The sequence below is a fragment of the Molothrus ater genome, chromosome 9, assembly GCF_012460135.2.
Source record: "Molothrus ater isolate BHLD 08-10-18 breed brown headed cowbird chromosome 9, BPBGC_Mater_1.1, whole genome shotgun sequence".
Taxonomy (NCBI): Eukaryota; Metazoa; Chordata; class Aves; order Passeriformes; family Icteridae; genus Molothrus; species Molothrus ater.
The window spans coordinates 17,118,798-17,133,147 of record NC_050486.2 but is presented as its reverse complement, the minus strand read 5'-3'; the positions used below and the strand labels follow the sequence as shown (position 1 = coordinate 17,133,147).

The 14,350-nt window shown below is 36.7% G+C and overlaps 1 protein-coding gene across 4 annotated transcripts in view; it reads left to right on the top strand.

Annotated features, from left to right (window-relative positions):
• The window catches only part of PRKACB (protein kinase cAMP-activated catalytic subunit beta), an 80,862-nt gene extending 67,558 nt beyond the window's left edge, over positions 1 to 13,304 (top strand). For all 4 annotated transcript variants that reach the window (XM_036387517.2, XM_036387513.2, XM_036387515.2 and 1 more), the window contains 6 exons: positions 412 to 494; positions 1,007 to 1,133; positions 3,296 to 3,391; positions 4,858 to 4,980; positions 7,016 to 7,180; positions 10,240 to 13,304. In XM_036387517.2, coding sequence (XP_036243410.1) covers positions 412 to 494; positions 1,007 to 1,133; positions 3,296 to 3,391; positions 4,858 to 4,980; positions 7,016 to 7,180; positions 10,240 to 10,365 — 720 coding nt within the window. In that variant the 3' untranslated portion in view covers positions 10,366 to 13,304. The remainder of the gene's footprint in view (positions 1 to 411; positions 495 to 1,006; positions 1,134 to 3,295; positions 3,392 to 4,857; positions 4,981 to 7,015; positions 7,181 to 10,239) is intronic.
• Positions 13,305 to 14,350: the final 1,046 nt, after the last annotated feature.

The window sequence follows — 14,350 nt, the reverse complement described above, 5'->3', positions numbered from 1 at the left end:
CACACATGTTCTACCTTAATCTTTAGTGGTTTGAGGTTTGGGGCAGGAGCTGTGGAGACAAGAATACTTCAGGTTGTCAGTTATAAGTATTGAAGAGTTCAAGGTCTTGTCTTGCAGTGGGCATCTTACCCTCTCTTCCATCAGGTCTCTTACACACCAGTCTGCGTCTGGACCTCGCTAATTATCTTTATCAGATTTGCTTTAAAATATATTTCTTGAGATATATGATGCTTCTTTTGCAGTTTTTGAAGAATTTCTACCTATGTTGCATTACATTTGTCAATGTCATTGGATGGCTAGAGTTTTTCATTTTCATTCATTAATAAAATGTGCTCCACATAGGAGTTGTAGAGACTCTAGCATGCCTAATGTGCATTTGTGTGTGTTTACTTGTCCCCCTAATTTCCTTAGGACAATTCTAATTTATACATGGTAATGGAGTATGTTCCTGGTGGAGAAATGTTTTCACATCTAAGAAGAATCGGAAGGTTCAGGTAAGAGTATTAATGACACTATTCCTTTTAAAAATCCTAATTTGCTGATGTGGGAAGAGGGGTTTGTAAAATTTATTAGCATTGAGGAAAAAATTCTGAAGGGTTAAGTGCTTTTACCCCTTGTTCAGTGGACTTAAATTAGGCCGTGAAGAACTCCTGTTTATTTTTCATTTAGTTAATACAGGCATTTGTGATCTGTGCATGATAGAATCTTGGAATTCCTATGCATATTGTCACTGAAATTCATGGTAGTTTCTGAAAGCAAAATTTGAAGTCAAAGCTCTGCACTGTGGGATACGTTTACCTTGATTTGCATGTGTATTTTAGCTGCAAGACTTTAATTTAGGGAATGTATGTATCGATTCTGAAAATGTTTGTTTTTGCTCTTTCTTGTTGCACAGCAAAAGAACCAGTTAAAAGATACTTACTTTGTCTATCCCTGACAGTTAGGTGGTTGTTTTGGTACCTTAGCATAGCATTGGGATACTTAATATTCTTTTAATTCTTCACAGTGAACCACATGCACGGTTTTATGCAGCTCAGATAGTGCTAACATTTGAGTACCTCCATTCATTAGACCTCATCTACAGAGATCTAAAGCCTGAAAATCTTTTAATTGATCAGCAAGGATACATCCAGGTATGATATTCTTCATATATTTAGAGATGAAGTATTGTCTTGCAGTGTAGATTTAGGTAATTTGAGAAAATGTGTTTAGAATAAATGGTCTGTTAGCATGTTTGTGTGGAGCATTCAAATGCCATACAGTCTACTAATGGTTAAAACCCTTGGGTTGTACTTCCTCTGACTAAAATTAAGTATGCACAGTAGAGCTGTCTGCAGTTGAGCCAGTTGTCAGGATTTCCCTTGGGGTCTGTGGTGAGAAGTAGGTGATTACATGGCTCTGTTCATCTGACCTATTTTATACGTCTGCCCTAGAACAAGATGAAAGATGCCCTAAAATGTCTGTTTCTCTGCACTGTCTGTATAAGGAGTTTAGGAAAACCACCTTAGATATTAGCTCTGGCATGATAGTACTTAATGTCCATCAGATGAATCCCACCCTTGGAGAGTCTGAGCCTTCCCAGCACAGCTGGGGTGGGAGCTGAGTTGAGGTCTGCACTGCAGTACTCAAAGAACAGCTTTTGTTTTACAACAGCCTCTCATGGCACCTTCTCATCTTCCTCTTATCTCTTACGTTTTTAGCTAAATGGCAAATGGGAAGGCAGAGTGCAGCAACAAGCACTCTGCAATGCTGTGCAGTTCTTAAACTTAAAACGAAGTTCTTCTTCCCTCATTGTGTCACCTTTTGCCACAGCAGAATCTAAACAAGAAAATACATAATAAAAATGTTTGAGAGAAGTGTAAAGAATTCATATCTCATATCTTATGTTGTTTATAACTGTAAGATAATTTTGCATGGAGTCTAAGATAATACTGAAGGGAGAAGATGAATACGAGTTTAATGTAGCTGGGGAGCACCATTAATGTATGGCTGATTTACTCCATTTACTGTGACTGCTTTACTCCAGCACTGGCAGCTCTCTCTGTGCAGCAGCCTGTTTCTGTGATGGTGGCAGAGGGAGGCTTGTGTTCATATGTTGATGCTGCAGCTCCAAATTAATTTTCTTTTTGTATTTTAAAGCCATTATTGTTTGTCCCATGTCTGCAGTGTATTCTTCATACATAGACTGATGTGCATTCCCAAACACAGAAATTATTCTTTGCTGACTGAAGCAGGTCTCTCCAGTCAGCATGTCACCCACTCCATTCAGTTCCAGCTGCTGATGCTGTTGTTTCTACCAAAAATGAAAAAAAGCTGCCTTGATAGTTTGGCTTCTTCAGTTGTGACATAAATGTACAGCAACATCAGCACAGGTTATTGTATAATTAGCAGTGATTCTCATTTGGTACAGTATGTTTTCTCAAGGAATGGGTTGAAATTGAAACCAAGAAGGAGTAAACAAAAGAAACAAGCACAGACTTAATAGCTTGAAACTGATCCCAGAATTCCACATGTAATTACCTGGGTTCTGTATGTATTCCGCAATATGGTCCAGGCAAAACCACAGACAGTGTGATATTGCATACAGAGTTCTGAAAACTTACTGTAGAAAACATGACAAGTGAAATGAGGAATTTATAATGTCCAAGTACTTGCCATTTGTGAATACAGTTATTGCTACATTTCCCCCCCTCAGGCCTCAAATAAACAAACTTGACTCAGATGATGCTTTCAAAGATACTCAGAATCAGAAGTTACTGGAAGACCTCTTCTATGTTGTCTTATTCCCACACTAATTTTACATATGACCTTTATACACTTATGCAATAAAATTCAAAATTTACAAGACTGGGGGATATATTGATCCTTTTTGTGATTCATTTATTTGTTAACTAAAGGAAAAGATAAATATCTTATTTATATTCTTCAAATTTTCAGCATTACAAACAGTCTGATGTTACAATGTAACAAAAAATAATAATGTAATTGCAGTACATGTGGAAGATTAGTAAACCATAGTTTACTGATCTTTTAAATTATAAATAGAAGCTGATGTCAGGGTGATAATACATATTTTGTGTTCTTTATTAATTTTATCATGAGCCCTATTTATCTGACTTAGAAGTACCAGGAAGACTGACTAATAAAGACACATCTGACTATATGATACTATGTGCTTTGAGAAATAAATTTTTCCCCTGCAAAAAAATGACTTTTCAAAATATTTCTAAAGTACTTCATTTTAAATTTGTTTGTAGCAACGCACTTACAATCAATTTATTTCTTCTGGTGACAGGTCACGGACTTCGGCTTTGCAAAAAGAGTAAAAGGCAGAACTTGGACGTTATGTGGGACTCCAGAATACCTGGCACCTGAAATAATTCTCAGCAAGGTACTTTATCTTGTTACTCAGCCATGCATTTGATGCAGTTAAAGCTTCTCACCCAGTTTTCAAGCTCTGAGGGATAAACAGTTGCTGATACTTCCAAAAATTAAATCTTGATTAGTCGATTGACAAATGACACAAAATGCAGTCATTGCATTGTAAATACTTGTCTAGTATGCCAAAACTTATGCCAGATAAGGAATTTTCACATAACTGTACCAAACTTCCTACATCTGCTTGCCATGTAACTTGTGAGGAGCAAAGGGATTTAAAGAACCTGTGATTATGTTATTTAACTAACATCCTTATCAGAAGAACAGATCTGAGTGATTACATTCTGAAGTGTTAACACACTAGAACAAGAACTGTGTATGGGATGAATCAGTTGTCATTACATAACTAGTTGCAGAGTTTCAGGTTTAAGGCATTTGACATCAAATCAAACATGACAATCCACTGGTTTTACACGTAAAGCACATGCAGTCTTAGCTGACTGTAGATCTGTGTGTCCATTACTTGCATTAAGTGTTCCAACATTTAAAAAAAATTATTTATACTATAGCTGTTTAACTGCAGCACTGTATGTTTTGCAAATGGAAAATATAGAACTGCTTATGCTATAAAACAGTCGTAGTGCATAATGTTAAAGTACATATTTAACATGTGCTATAATTAAATACCCTTTACAGATCATCAAAAGTGAAAAAAAATACTTTGTTTGGAGAAAAATGTTTGTTGTTTGCATGTTTTCCCCCTGTGCAGCTAAAACAGCAGAAAAAATTACAATGCATCTACTACAATGTCTTCACAATAGATTTTCCTTAAAGGCTGAGTCTGAGCCCTGAGCTTTGTAAAAAATCTCAGAGAACATATATGAAGTGGATGGGTTTGGTGGTTTCTTTGTCTTTCTTAACATTGAATTGGACCTACTAATGGTTTAAGGTTCAGGCTTTTAAGATCAGATCATAAATTACTCTAACAGCTAATTAACTAAACTTTTAAGCTCTTGTAGCTGGTTAACTGCATATGAAACGGAATGTTCCAAACTGTGGATAATCAAGCAAAATGGTGTCATGTACAATATAAGAAATGTTGTTATGTATGTTGTTGTAATGAAATTTCCTTAAGCTTTGAAGAATTATCAGTCTGTAAAAAAATTGTTTTGATTTTAAATAAATAAGTTGTGCCCATTTACCCAGGAGTGTAAAGAAATCACCGACACTCATCAGAGGAATGTGTGTAAAATGCTTTATTTCCATCACTATTTCACTGTCATTGCTGTATTAGGTTTTAAGTGTATTGCTGTTGGAATCTGTGAATGCCAGTTTGGTTGGTGTCAGGTTGTAAGTTCTGCATTAAATGAACAATAATGTATTTGCTTTCTTTGTATTGCATAAATACATAGATCTATACTGAAAATCCTAACCTGTGTTAGAACCTGTACTAACAGTGGCATGTTTCATTTCATTCAGGGTTACAACAAGGCAGTGGATTGGTGGGCACTAGGAGTGTTAATCTATGAAATGGCAGCTGGATACCCCCCATTCTTTGCAGATCAGCCCATTCAAATTTACGAGAAGATTGTGTCTGGCAAGGTGAGTTAAGGCTCTGGGTGTTTCCACAAACACAGTTGTTTTTATAGAACCTGGGTTTTGGTGGAGGAGATACAGAATTCACTGGTCTCTAGACAGTGAGCAGTTTGAAAAGGACCTAGGAGAAGTTTGTAATGTACGTTTCATAAGTACAGACATTGTTACTTGAAAACCAAAGTTATAAAAATCTGTTCCCTGCCTTCAAATTTAAAATGCAAGTTACTAAATTTACAGACACTGTGGTATTATATCCTTTTATGCTTGGATTAAAGTGATCCAATGACTGTTAACAACTACTTAGCTGTGTGCTTAATTTGCCTAGCTATTTTCTATAATTTTTTTTTTTGCAATTTTTGAGAAGCCCTGAATAGTTTCCATCACTCCTAGGTCTCTTTACTTCCACAGTCTTATAGGTAGACATGTCTAATGTTGTTTGGCTTTCATTGTTATATAAAAGTTTTGAAAAGTGTATCCAATGTTTCACATTTATTTTTCATTAATATCTCTTAGTGTGCTGGATAGCAGCAGAATGTAGTCATTCTGTTTTTTCCCCTGCCAGCCAGTGTTGATTCTTTGTGCTCACTTGATTTGTTACAGTTGTTCTCTTCCTTGCCCCTACACAGACACATGCTGTGCTGCATCTCAGGTGCCTCTGTAATTCCAATCAAGGGCAGTACCTCAGTAGGCCTGTGGTGCCCTGCACTGAGGTTGATTCTTATTTAATAAAGAAGGTGATTGGTGGTTGCTCTTTGAAAGGTTTAATGTTGTGAACCTTCAGCTGTGTCCATGAATATATGGGAATTAATTTACAAGAACATATTTTTAAAGAAATCTTTTTCTTCTAAACTAAAAACAAAATGTTAGGCAGTTTTTGTAGTCTCATCTAATTGGCTTGACATCTGTAAAAGGTTATCTACCTTTTTTACTGAGTCTATGGATGGACTACAGCAGAAATAGTACTGGACATCAGCTCTGGAGACTGTAATTCAGTCCTCAGCTATCAGTTGTTTGCAACCTGGGGTCTTTCATTTATTCTACCTCATTTGCATAGTTCTCTACATAAAAATTTGAGTTAATATTTCCTTACTTCTCAGTGGTCTAGATATTATAGTCATTAAACCTGTGAATTTCTCGTAATCTACAATAGAACTATATTGGTAGGTAAACTGAAGCAGGGTTCTTAATAACTGGACTTCTTGATTTTTTAAAATGTTTTTATGTTAAGTAATTCCATGATCTATATTTACATCATAACTGATCAGCTCAATATCGGGAGTGGCAAACACTGAGACTATGAGGATGATAAATACAGCTTTCTGCCTGTTCTTTTCCCCTTCCTTCTCTCTGCCAACTCAAATGGTGTCAGTAGATCATTTGTTAGAAAAACCCTTTGTAATTACATCCCACGAATCATCTTCAAATATCCTTTAGCCAGGTTTGAATGAATTGCAAGTCACTAGTGTGCTGTCTTCAAATAGTGCTGTTATGTAAGGCTTCTGATGTTGGTGCATTTAGTTATGAGAAACAGATTGCAGTACAGCATGAAGTTCCAGATTGACTTTTCATATATGATTGCTGAATGTACAGTTATTTCAAAGCATATCTATGTATTTATATGCTGTATATATGCTATATACTGTGTCTCCTCTGTATGTGTATATATATATACATATATATATATATAAAATCTAAAAATGTATGCCTAGAAAATAGCTGAGACTGTCTTGAGATGATGTGTTGTTAAATCGCCAAGTTCAACTTAGCTTTTAAATCACTGTTACATTAAATTAATATCATGCCCCCTAGAAACTTCCAGTTCAAGAAATCTGTAGATGGGCAATGTAATGCTGCTGATGAAGGCTTTGTGAAACAGAAATGCACGTGCAACAATAATCATCTCTCTCTTCATGCATTCCTGCTTGATTTGGTTTTAGAAGAAAGATAAAAAATTGCCCTACTGTGTCAAGTTGTTTCCCTTCACAGGGGAAAGAATCAAATTTGTATCATGTTTTTTAATGTTATGGGTGTATAATTTTAGGTGAGGTTCCCATCACACTTCAGTTCAGACCTAAAGGATCTTCTAAGAAATTTACTCCAGGTAGATTTGACCAAACGATATGGAAATCTCAAGAATGGTGTAAATGACATAAAGAATCACAAGTGGTTTGCAACTACAGATTGGATTGCCATTTATCAGAGAAAGGTAAGACCCTTCCTGATCAAAACTATTACAGGTCTTTAAAGGATTGAAGTAAAATTTCTAATTGTTGTGTTTAATTTCCATTCCCTAGATCTGTGACTTCTTAATTGAGAAAGGGTGAAAGTGGTTTAATCTTTTAAGGTTCCAAAGGATATGTATAGATTGAATTATGTTTGTTTCTTCTGGGTATTCTAGCCTGGACCTCTGTGTACATTCACGTTCTCTTTAACACACATGTTGTGCATTAGTCTATTTCTGGATTATCTCAGGACAAGGCATCTCCTGCCTCTCTCACTTTTTATTTAACCCCTGCTTTAGTGGCATCTATAAATACTCCTCCACAGCAGAAATGAATTTGTTTTCCTTTCCAGCCAGCACTCAGACTGTACTTCAGTGTGGAGAAGCTCATGCCAAAGCTAGAGCTTTTTTTTTCTCCTAAAGCAACCTGCTCCTTCTGTAAAAAAAGCTAGAGATAAGTGATAATATTTAAAGAAATTGGTTTGGATTTGAAATGCTAACAGTCTTGGCTAGAGAGGCATGAACTTGCTGCTGTAACAGCAGTATTTTAAGGGCCAAACCTGAATATTAACAATAGTTTATAAAAAGAAACTGGTTGTTTGGCTACACAAACTGACAGTACAGTTGTTGAATTATTCACTAATGTATTAATTACTAGAAGACAGGGTACAATTAATGCATCCTGTATTCCTTGCATTAAGTATAGATATTTTTAAGAAAATATTCCCCATTGTGGAATTCTAATTATCTGTTCTTCACTTTCTTAATGGCTCTTTGCAAGGAGGCATTATATGCACCAAGATTCATTTGCCAGTAGGCTGTTTGGGAACACCCAGGCCCCATAATATTAACAGTGTTTTAATACTGTGCTAAATACTCTTAGCATTGCTAGTGTACTGCTATAGTGAATTACTTTCACATAAATAAGAAATATTTTTAAATGTTAAGAAGTAGTAGAGTCAGAATAACTATTACTAAATTTAAAGGTTGTGAAAACTGATACCGAGTAAGTTTGAAGCTTCCAATTATAAAGAATAAATATTTTAATGGGGTCTGAATCAACAGCATGGATTGTAATGTCATTCAAGTAGTCACAGAAATACAGCAATAAACCTTAGACTTATACTAGTTTTTCACAGTGGCTGTTACCACAGCATGTATTCTCCTGAATAAACCTAGTGTTCCTTGGCAGCTAATGTCATGTGAATGGTTTGGGAGTTTTTTGGGGTTTTTTGTTGTTTTTTTTTTGTTGTTGTTGTTTTGTTTTTGTTTTGGGGGTTTTTTGGGTTTTTTTTTGTTTTGAGGTTTTTTTTTAATGCTATAGTCATAAGTAAACCAGTCAATTACTTAATATTTTGAATACAGAATCACAAAACTTGCTGATTTGGAAGGGACCCAGAAAGATCATCAAGTCCAACTCCTGGTCCTGCACAGGACCCCAGAAGTCACACCATGTACCAGAGAGCATTGTCCAAACACTTGTTGAACCTCTCAGGCTGGTGTGGTCACCACTGCCCTGGGGAGCTGTTCCAGCGCCCAAACACCCTCTGGGTGGAGAAACTTCTCCTGACATCCAACCTAAACCTGCCCTGACTCAGCTTCAGGCCGTTCCCTCGGGTCCTGTCAGTGTCACTGAGCAGAGATCAGTGCCTGCTGCTCCTCTTCCACTCCCGAGGAAGCAGTGACTGCAGTGAGGTCTGCCCTCAGTCTCCTCCAGGCTGAACAGACCCAGTGCCCTCAGCTGCTCCTCACAGCTTCCCCTCGAGGCCCTTCACCATCTTTGTTGCCCTCCTCTGGACACTCTCTAATAGTTCAGTGTCTTCCTTACATCGTGGCACCCAAAACTGCCCCCAGCACTCGAGGTGAGGCCTGCCCCAGTGCAGGGCAGAGAGGGACAATCCCCTCCCTTGCCCAGCTGGTGATGCTGTGTCTCATTTGAAAGTGTTCTAAAGTTCAAGCAGTAAATGAGATATTTTCTGTGCTCTGAGTTTTGCTGTAATAAAGTAACTGAAAATCAGTTTAAGAAGACACAGAGACAGAATTCAGATACTGGTAATGTGTGCCTTTGTAGGCTAGGTATGTACACAGACTGTGTGTTCACTCAGGCTAAATCACTGAAACATGGACCTTGTTTTAAGAATAAGAGGATATACACGTGACAATTGCACGCAGAAATGAACAAGTTACTGTTATTTCTTGGCAGTGTATAGTGGTATTGCCCACAGTCTGGAGTTTAATTTTGTTAGTCTGTGCTGTACCTCTTTAATTTACTGATCTACACATGCAACACATCCCCACCATCAGCAATCTACCTGGGGGCACAGTGTTGTGTGATCCTCTGCCTCAGCTGGAGATGTGCCTGCCCCGTTTCATTGTCTCCCCACCATTCTGCCTCTGGCACACCTATTCCTTGAGATGTTTGGGAGAAAGATACTGATTACTTTGTTTCTCCAGGTTTAAATTTGCATCACCTGCATAACTTTGTAATTTTGCTTACCTTATGGTGCAGTCTTTGAGTGACTCCTTCAATTCATTGCTTGTGTCTCATTGTGGCCTAGTTTTTAGAAGGCTTTCACTTCTCACTTAGCTCCTAGGAGAAACTTCATAAAATATGCAGAACAAATTCTTTTCCACTTGAATTAGGTTAGTTTTTATTTGGAAATAGAAGATTGTTTTCAAGTAGGAGGGAGAGGCATTCCAAACTTTCCTAAGATTTTTGTGTAGTGGTGGTTGCAATCAACATACTCCATGTCCTGTGCTAATGAGCTGGAAGGAGCAGGATCACCTCTGCAAGGAGGGGACTAATCTTTGTTTTGAGTCTGTCAGCAAGAGATTAATCTTTTCCAATTTAGATTCACACATCTAGGCCTCTACCTTCCTAGGTTGGTTTTGTTTGTGCCGTGACTTAAATCTGTAGTACCTGATTTCTTGGCAGGATGTGAGAAGTAATGGGAGTATTGCTGTGCTCATTATTACAATGTTAAATCTATTGGTATTCGGCCAGTAACATTTCATTTGCCTTTTTCTATTTCCTACCAATACAGGTAGAAGCTCCATTCATACCAAAGTGCAGAGGTCCTGGAGATACCAGCAACTTTGATGACTATGAAGAAGAAGATATTCGTGCTTCTCTAACAGAAAAATGTGCAAAAGAATTTGCTGATTTTTAGTAGGAGTAAGAGGACAAGATGACATCAGGGCTCACATTGGGATCTTTGCACTCTGTTAACAGATGAGGTGGAGCTGAGACCATCATATGTCAAAACAGTTACCTAGTTACTTCATTCCACAAAGCTGACTGAGGTCTTTATTGCCATCTTCCATGTGTGCAGTTTGCACCAACCCTTCTAACTAGGCACAATTAAGCAAGCACTGTTTGTGCAGTAACACAGAATAATAGACCACTTTCCTACTTAACTTTGGTTTCTGTCGTTCTTTGTTTCTGTGTATTGTTCATTTTCCCCCTTTGAAATGAAGTAGTTTTTTACCCAAGAATGCTCCATTTTATTTTGAATAATGTATTATTTGTGTGAGTGAAATGGAAGGTGTTGCGGCTAGTGTGATTTAGACTGAAGTGAAAGATAAATGTTGCTTCTAGTCTGTGCCAGCCAATAATTCATGTCTGTCTTGTGTCTGATGCTACAATTTATAATAATTTTTTAGTAGCTCAGACTAAACCTAGCCAACATTTTTAGCATTTTTGAAGGTAGTATTTATCGCCATATAAATGTCTGCTAAATTAACTTAAAAACATTTCTTCCTGGAGGCTGACCAAAATTCAGTAGAATCAATTGGATGGCTTAAGTAGGGGACAGTAGCTAGACCCCGTGCCTTGGTTTTCTACATCCCTGCAGTTTTCGTCACTGCCTCCTTCCTTTGTATTTCCCACCTAGGCAGTAGGCAAGTTGCCATAACCAGACTGTACCATGGAAAGCTTGCAGTCTCATTAGAGGGAGTAATTCCATCTGGTCTGGACTTTGGACCATATTAAACCAAGTCAACTTACCAGCATTTCAGTTGGCAGGTGTGAAATGGCTTGTTTAAGATCAAGAACCCTAAACTCTTAAAGGAAGTTTTGGTCAGTACTGTAGAGAATTCATTTTGATTCACTTTTTCTTCTTCTGTTTTTTTTCTTATTTTTTTTAAAGTAGCCAAGATTTCGGCTCCCAAAGTATTCCTTGCTTCAAGCCTTTTTTGATTAAAAAAGGCATCCATTAGAATAAAAACCATCATGCCACAGAAAGCAAAATGCGCTCTGCCATTAGCTATGAAAAACAAATGGTTTAGCAAATGCAAAATAATGTTCTAGATGCATCGCTGGATGAACACGGTTATTTTTTGTTAGCTGTTAAGAATAAGAGGTTATTGCCAAGTTTTTATTCTGGTATACTATATTAGTAAACTGAGGATGGAGTACTGCTACAATCATTTTCTTTTTAATTACAGCACTTCATTCATGAAGAAAAAGAGATCAAGTATAAAAACTGCAACAGCTGAGTTTATTTTAGTTGCGTTGTGTCTTCATTTCTAACCTACTTTCTTTCAATCAATCAGAATGTATGGTCACACAGATACAAGTATTTGGGTTTAATTATGTTTTGTATACTCTCACCAACTGACTTAAAAGGTATTGCTACCATGTGCTAGCTTTGGGCACTTTTACACATTTATTTCAATGTTAATAATCAGCGGCTCAGCACTTTTTTCGGGGTTGCTTTTAAACTTATTCATAGTAGTTTTATTTGAACACTTGGTTCTGGCTGTCTCAGTGACCTGTCTTAAAACAGCACATCTAAAAGTTTAAACTAGACTCATGTTTTATGATAAATTTACATGCATACAAGGATGAATTGTTTTTTTAAAAAAATGAGCTATATTGATACATAGCCATTGGATCTGTTTGAATGCCAGTGCAAATAAACAGCTGGCGTTCCTTCCTTTTAATCTGTACGACACTCCTAAAAGAAAGGCCTTTGTAGACATTTTACAAAAGAGTATGAAACATACCACCCAATGTTCTGTCTGTTTAGGTTGTTGAGCATTTTTGCACAACGTCATTAGGAGGCTGACACTGAATGCAGTCTTTGTCCACCCATATTTACATACATGCAAGAAAAGTATAAGATACTTTGCTGTAGCAAATTTTATGTAACAAAGATATATCGTCACATTAATAAATTTAAAGAAATCCTTTGTATGAAAATGTTAAAAATCTTTTGTATTTCATTTAGACCAAGGACATGCTGCTGTATGCTAGCTGTATGCGATAAATTCTACAGTAACTTTGTTGTCGTTTATGAACTTTAAAAGATTTTAATAAATGTTGAAGATCACAATTTGATTCTGTTATGATTTTAATTTTTAATCATTACATTTGTAGTTCTAGGAAGGTTCAAAGATTTTTCTGTTCTGTAAAATACTGTAATCATTCATCTTGCGTGTACAATAAGACAAAAGTCTAGGAAATTGGTTCTGACGTGTCTGTCTGATATCCAGATTAAATTCTACACGGGCATAAGTGGAAAAGTCATCATAATGCCATGATATTATGCTATTTTTTAATTTTATGAAAATCCTGTTAGAAAGTAAAACACTTTTCCAATATGGCATAATAGACTTCAGTATGGAAATGAGATTCTATTTTGGAAAAGGAGGGGAAGTGTGCAATTTCCAAGGCATTAGTGAGTACATTTGACAATGTGAGTATTATACAACCCTCTCATTTAAACACAGTCATGAAATATAACTACAGAATATTATGTTACCTGTATTTAATTTGAAAAATCCTTTTCACAATATGGAAAAATTGTATATCTATGACAGTAGAAGCTTGTTAATTTTACACATTTGAGGAATTAAGTGTTGAACTATATGGTATATTTTAATTGTACTCTAGTTGTATGTAACTTTCATTTCCAACATAAAGGATTGTATCTCATTAAGTAAATTGCTTTTTTTATTATCTTGTCAGTTGCATTAAAACCCTTATTTTTAAATCCTTTAAAGTATTTTACTAATTTTTGCAAATAATTAGATGTTTTTAAGTGCTGCAATAGTGTGCAATAGTAAACATTTATATACAGAAGTGCAAATTAAATTATGTACAACACTTGTGCTGCTTCTTTGTGAATCAGAATGTTGTATGATGACAGTTGTTGCACCTCCCCGCATGTGAGCAGGGTTTGAGAGCAAGAGGAAAAGGTTGTGAAACCTACTTCACATATGAGTTGGGGCACAGTAAGCTTTACACTAACTAGGGTGTCTGGAGAAGGTGATGTGTAGAACATTAAAGGCACTATGAGAAGTCTTGGACTTCTTAGACAATCAAAAGCAAGCAAGGTGATCATTAACTTCAGTATTGTTTGTCTTCATTTTATTTTCATTCAGACTCAATGCTTTTTATTAAAGATAATTGCCTGTTTTTAAACTGTCTGCAGATCCCGCTGTAAAAACTTTGTGCTGTGTCTCATTGTGCTGTGAAACAACTGATAGAAGTAAAGACTGTTCATGGTCTTGGCATTGTCTGTCTTAAGGCTTTTTCTGCAAGTGGTGTTTGGAGAGGCTTTGGTGCCTGCTCTGTAATGCAGCTCCTCCCCTTCCCACTGTCTGAGCCGAGCTGTGGCCTCTGTGCTTCTGCTGCTGTGCGCCTGCGCTCTTGTGTTCTTGGTTTCCTGGTACCACTGCTACATTACATTTTAAAGACCTTTGTACTTTTTCTAAAGCTCAGCTAAAAAACCTGTGAAAATACTGTCTTCTGCTTTTACTACAGCTCCTAAACAAGCACAGCATGCTGAGCCACAGATTTGAAGGTGTCATTCAAATCTGTTCTGATTTCCTACATGAGGAGGACTTATCCCAGATCAGAATTGAAGAACCATTCCATAAGAAATGGGTAAAAAACCAATTCCATTCTCTAGCTGAGGTGCATATAGCTGATCTGGATCTATTTGATGATATTAAAAAAAAAAAAAAGAGAGAGAGTTTGACCACCACAGTTTTACAAGTGTGGGTCTTGCATTCATTTTAAAAATGTTTTTCATGGAAAGGTATTTTCATGAGGTATTGACTGATTTAAGTCCTTTAACAGAAAGGTAAAATATGAGCCCCTAGCTTCAAGCTGGGCAGTAAAAGGGTTAGAACTCCACAAGGATGTCT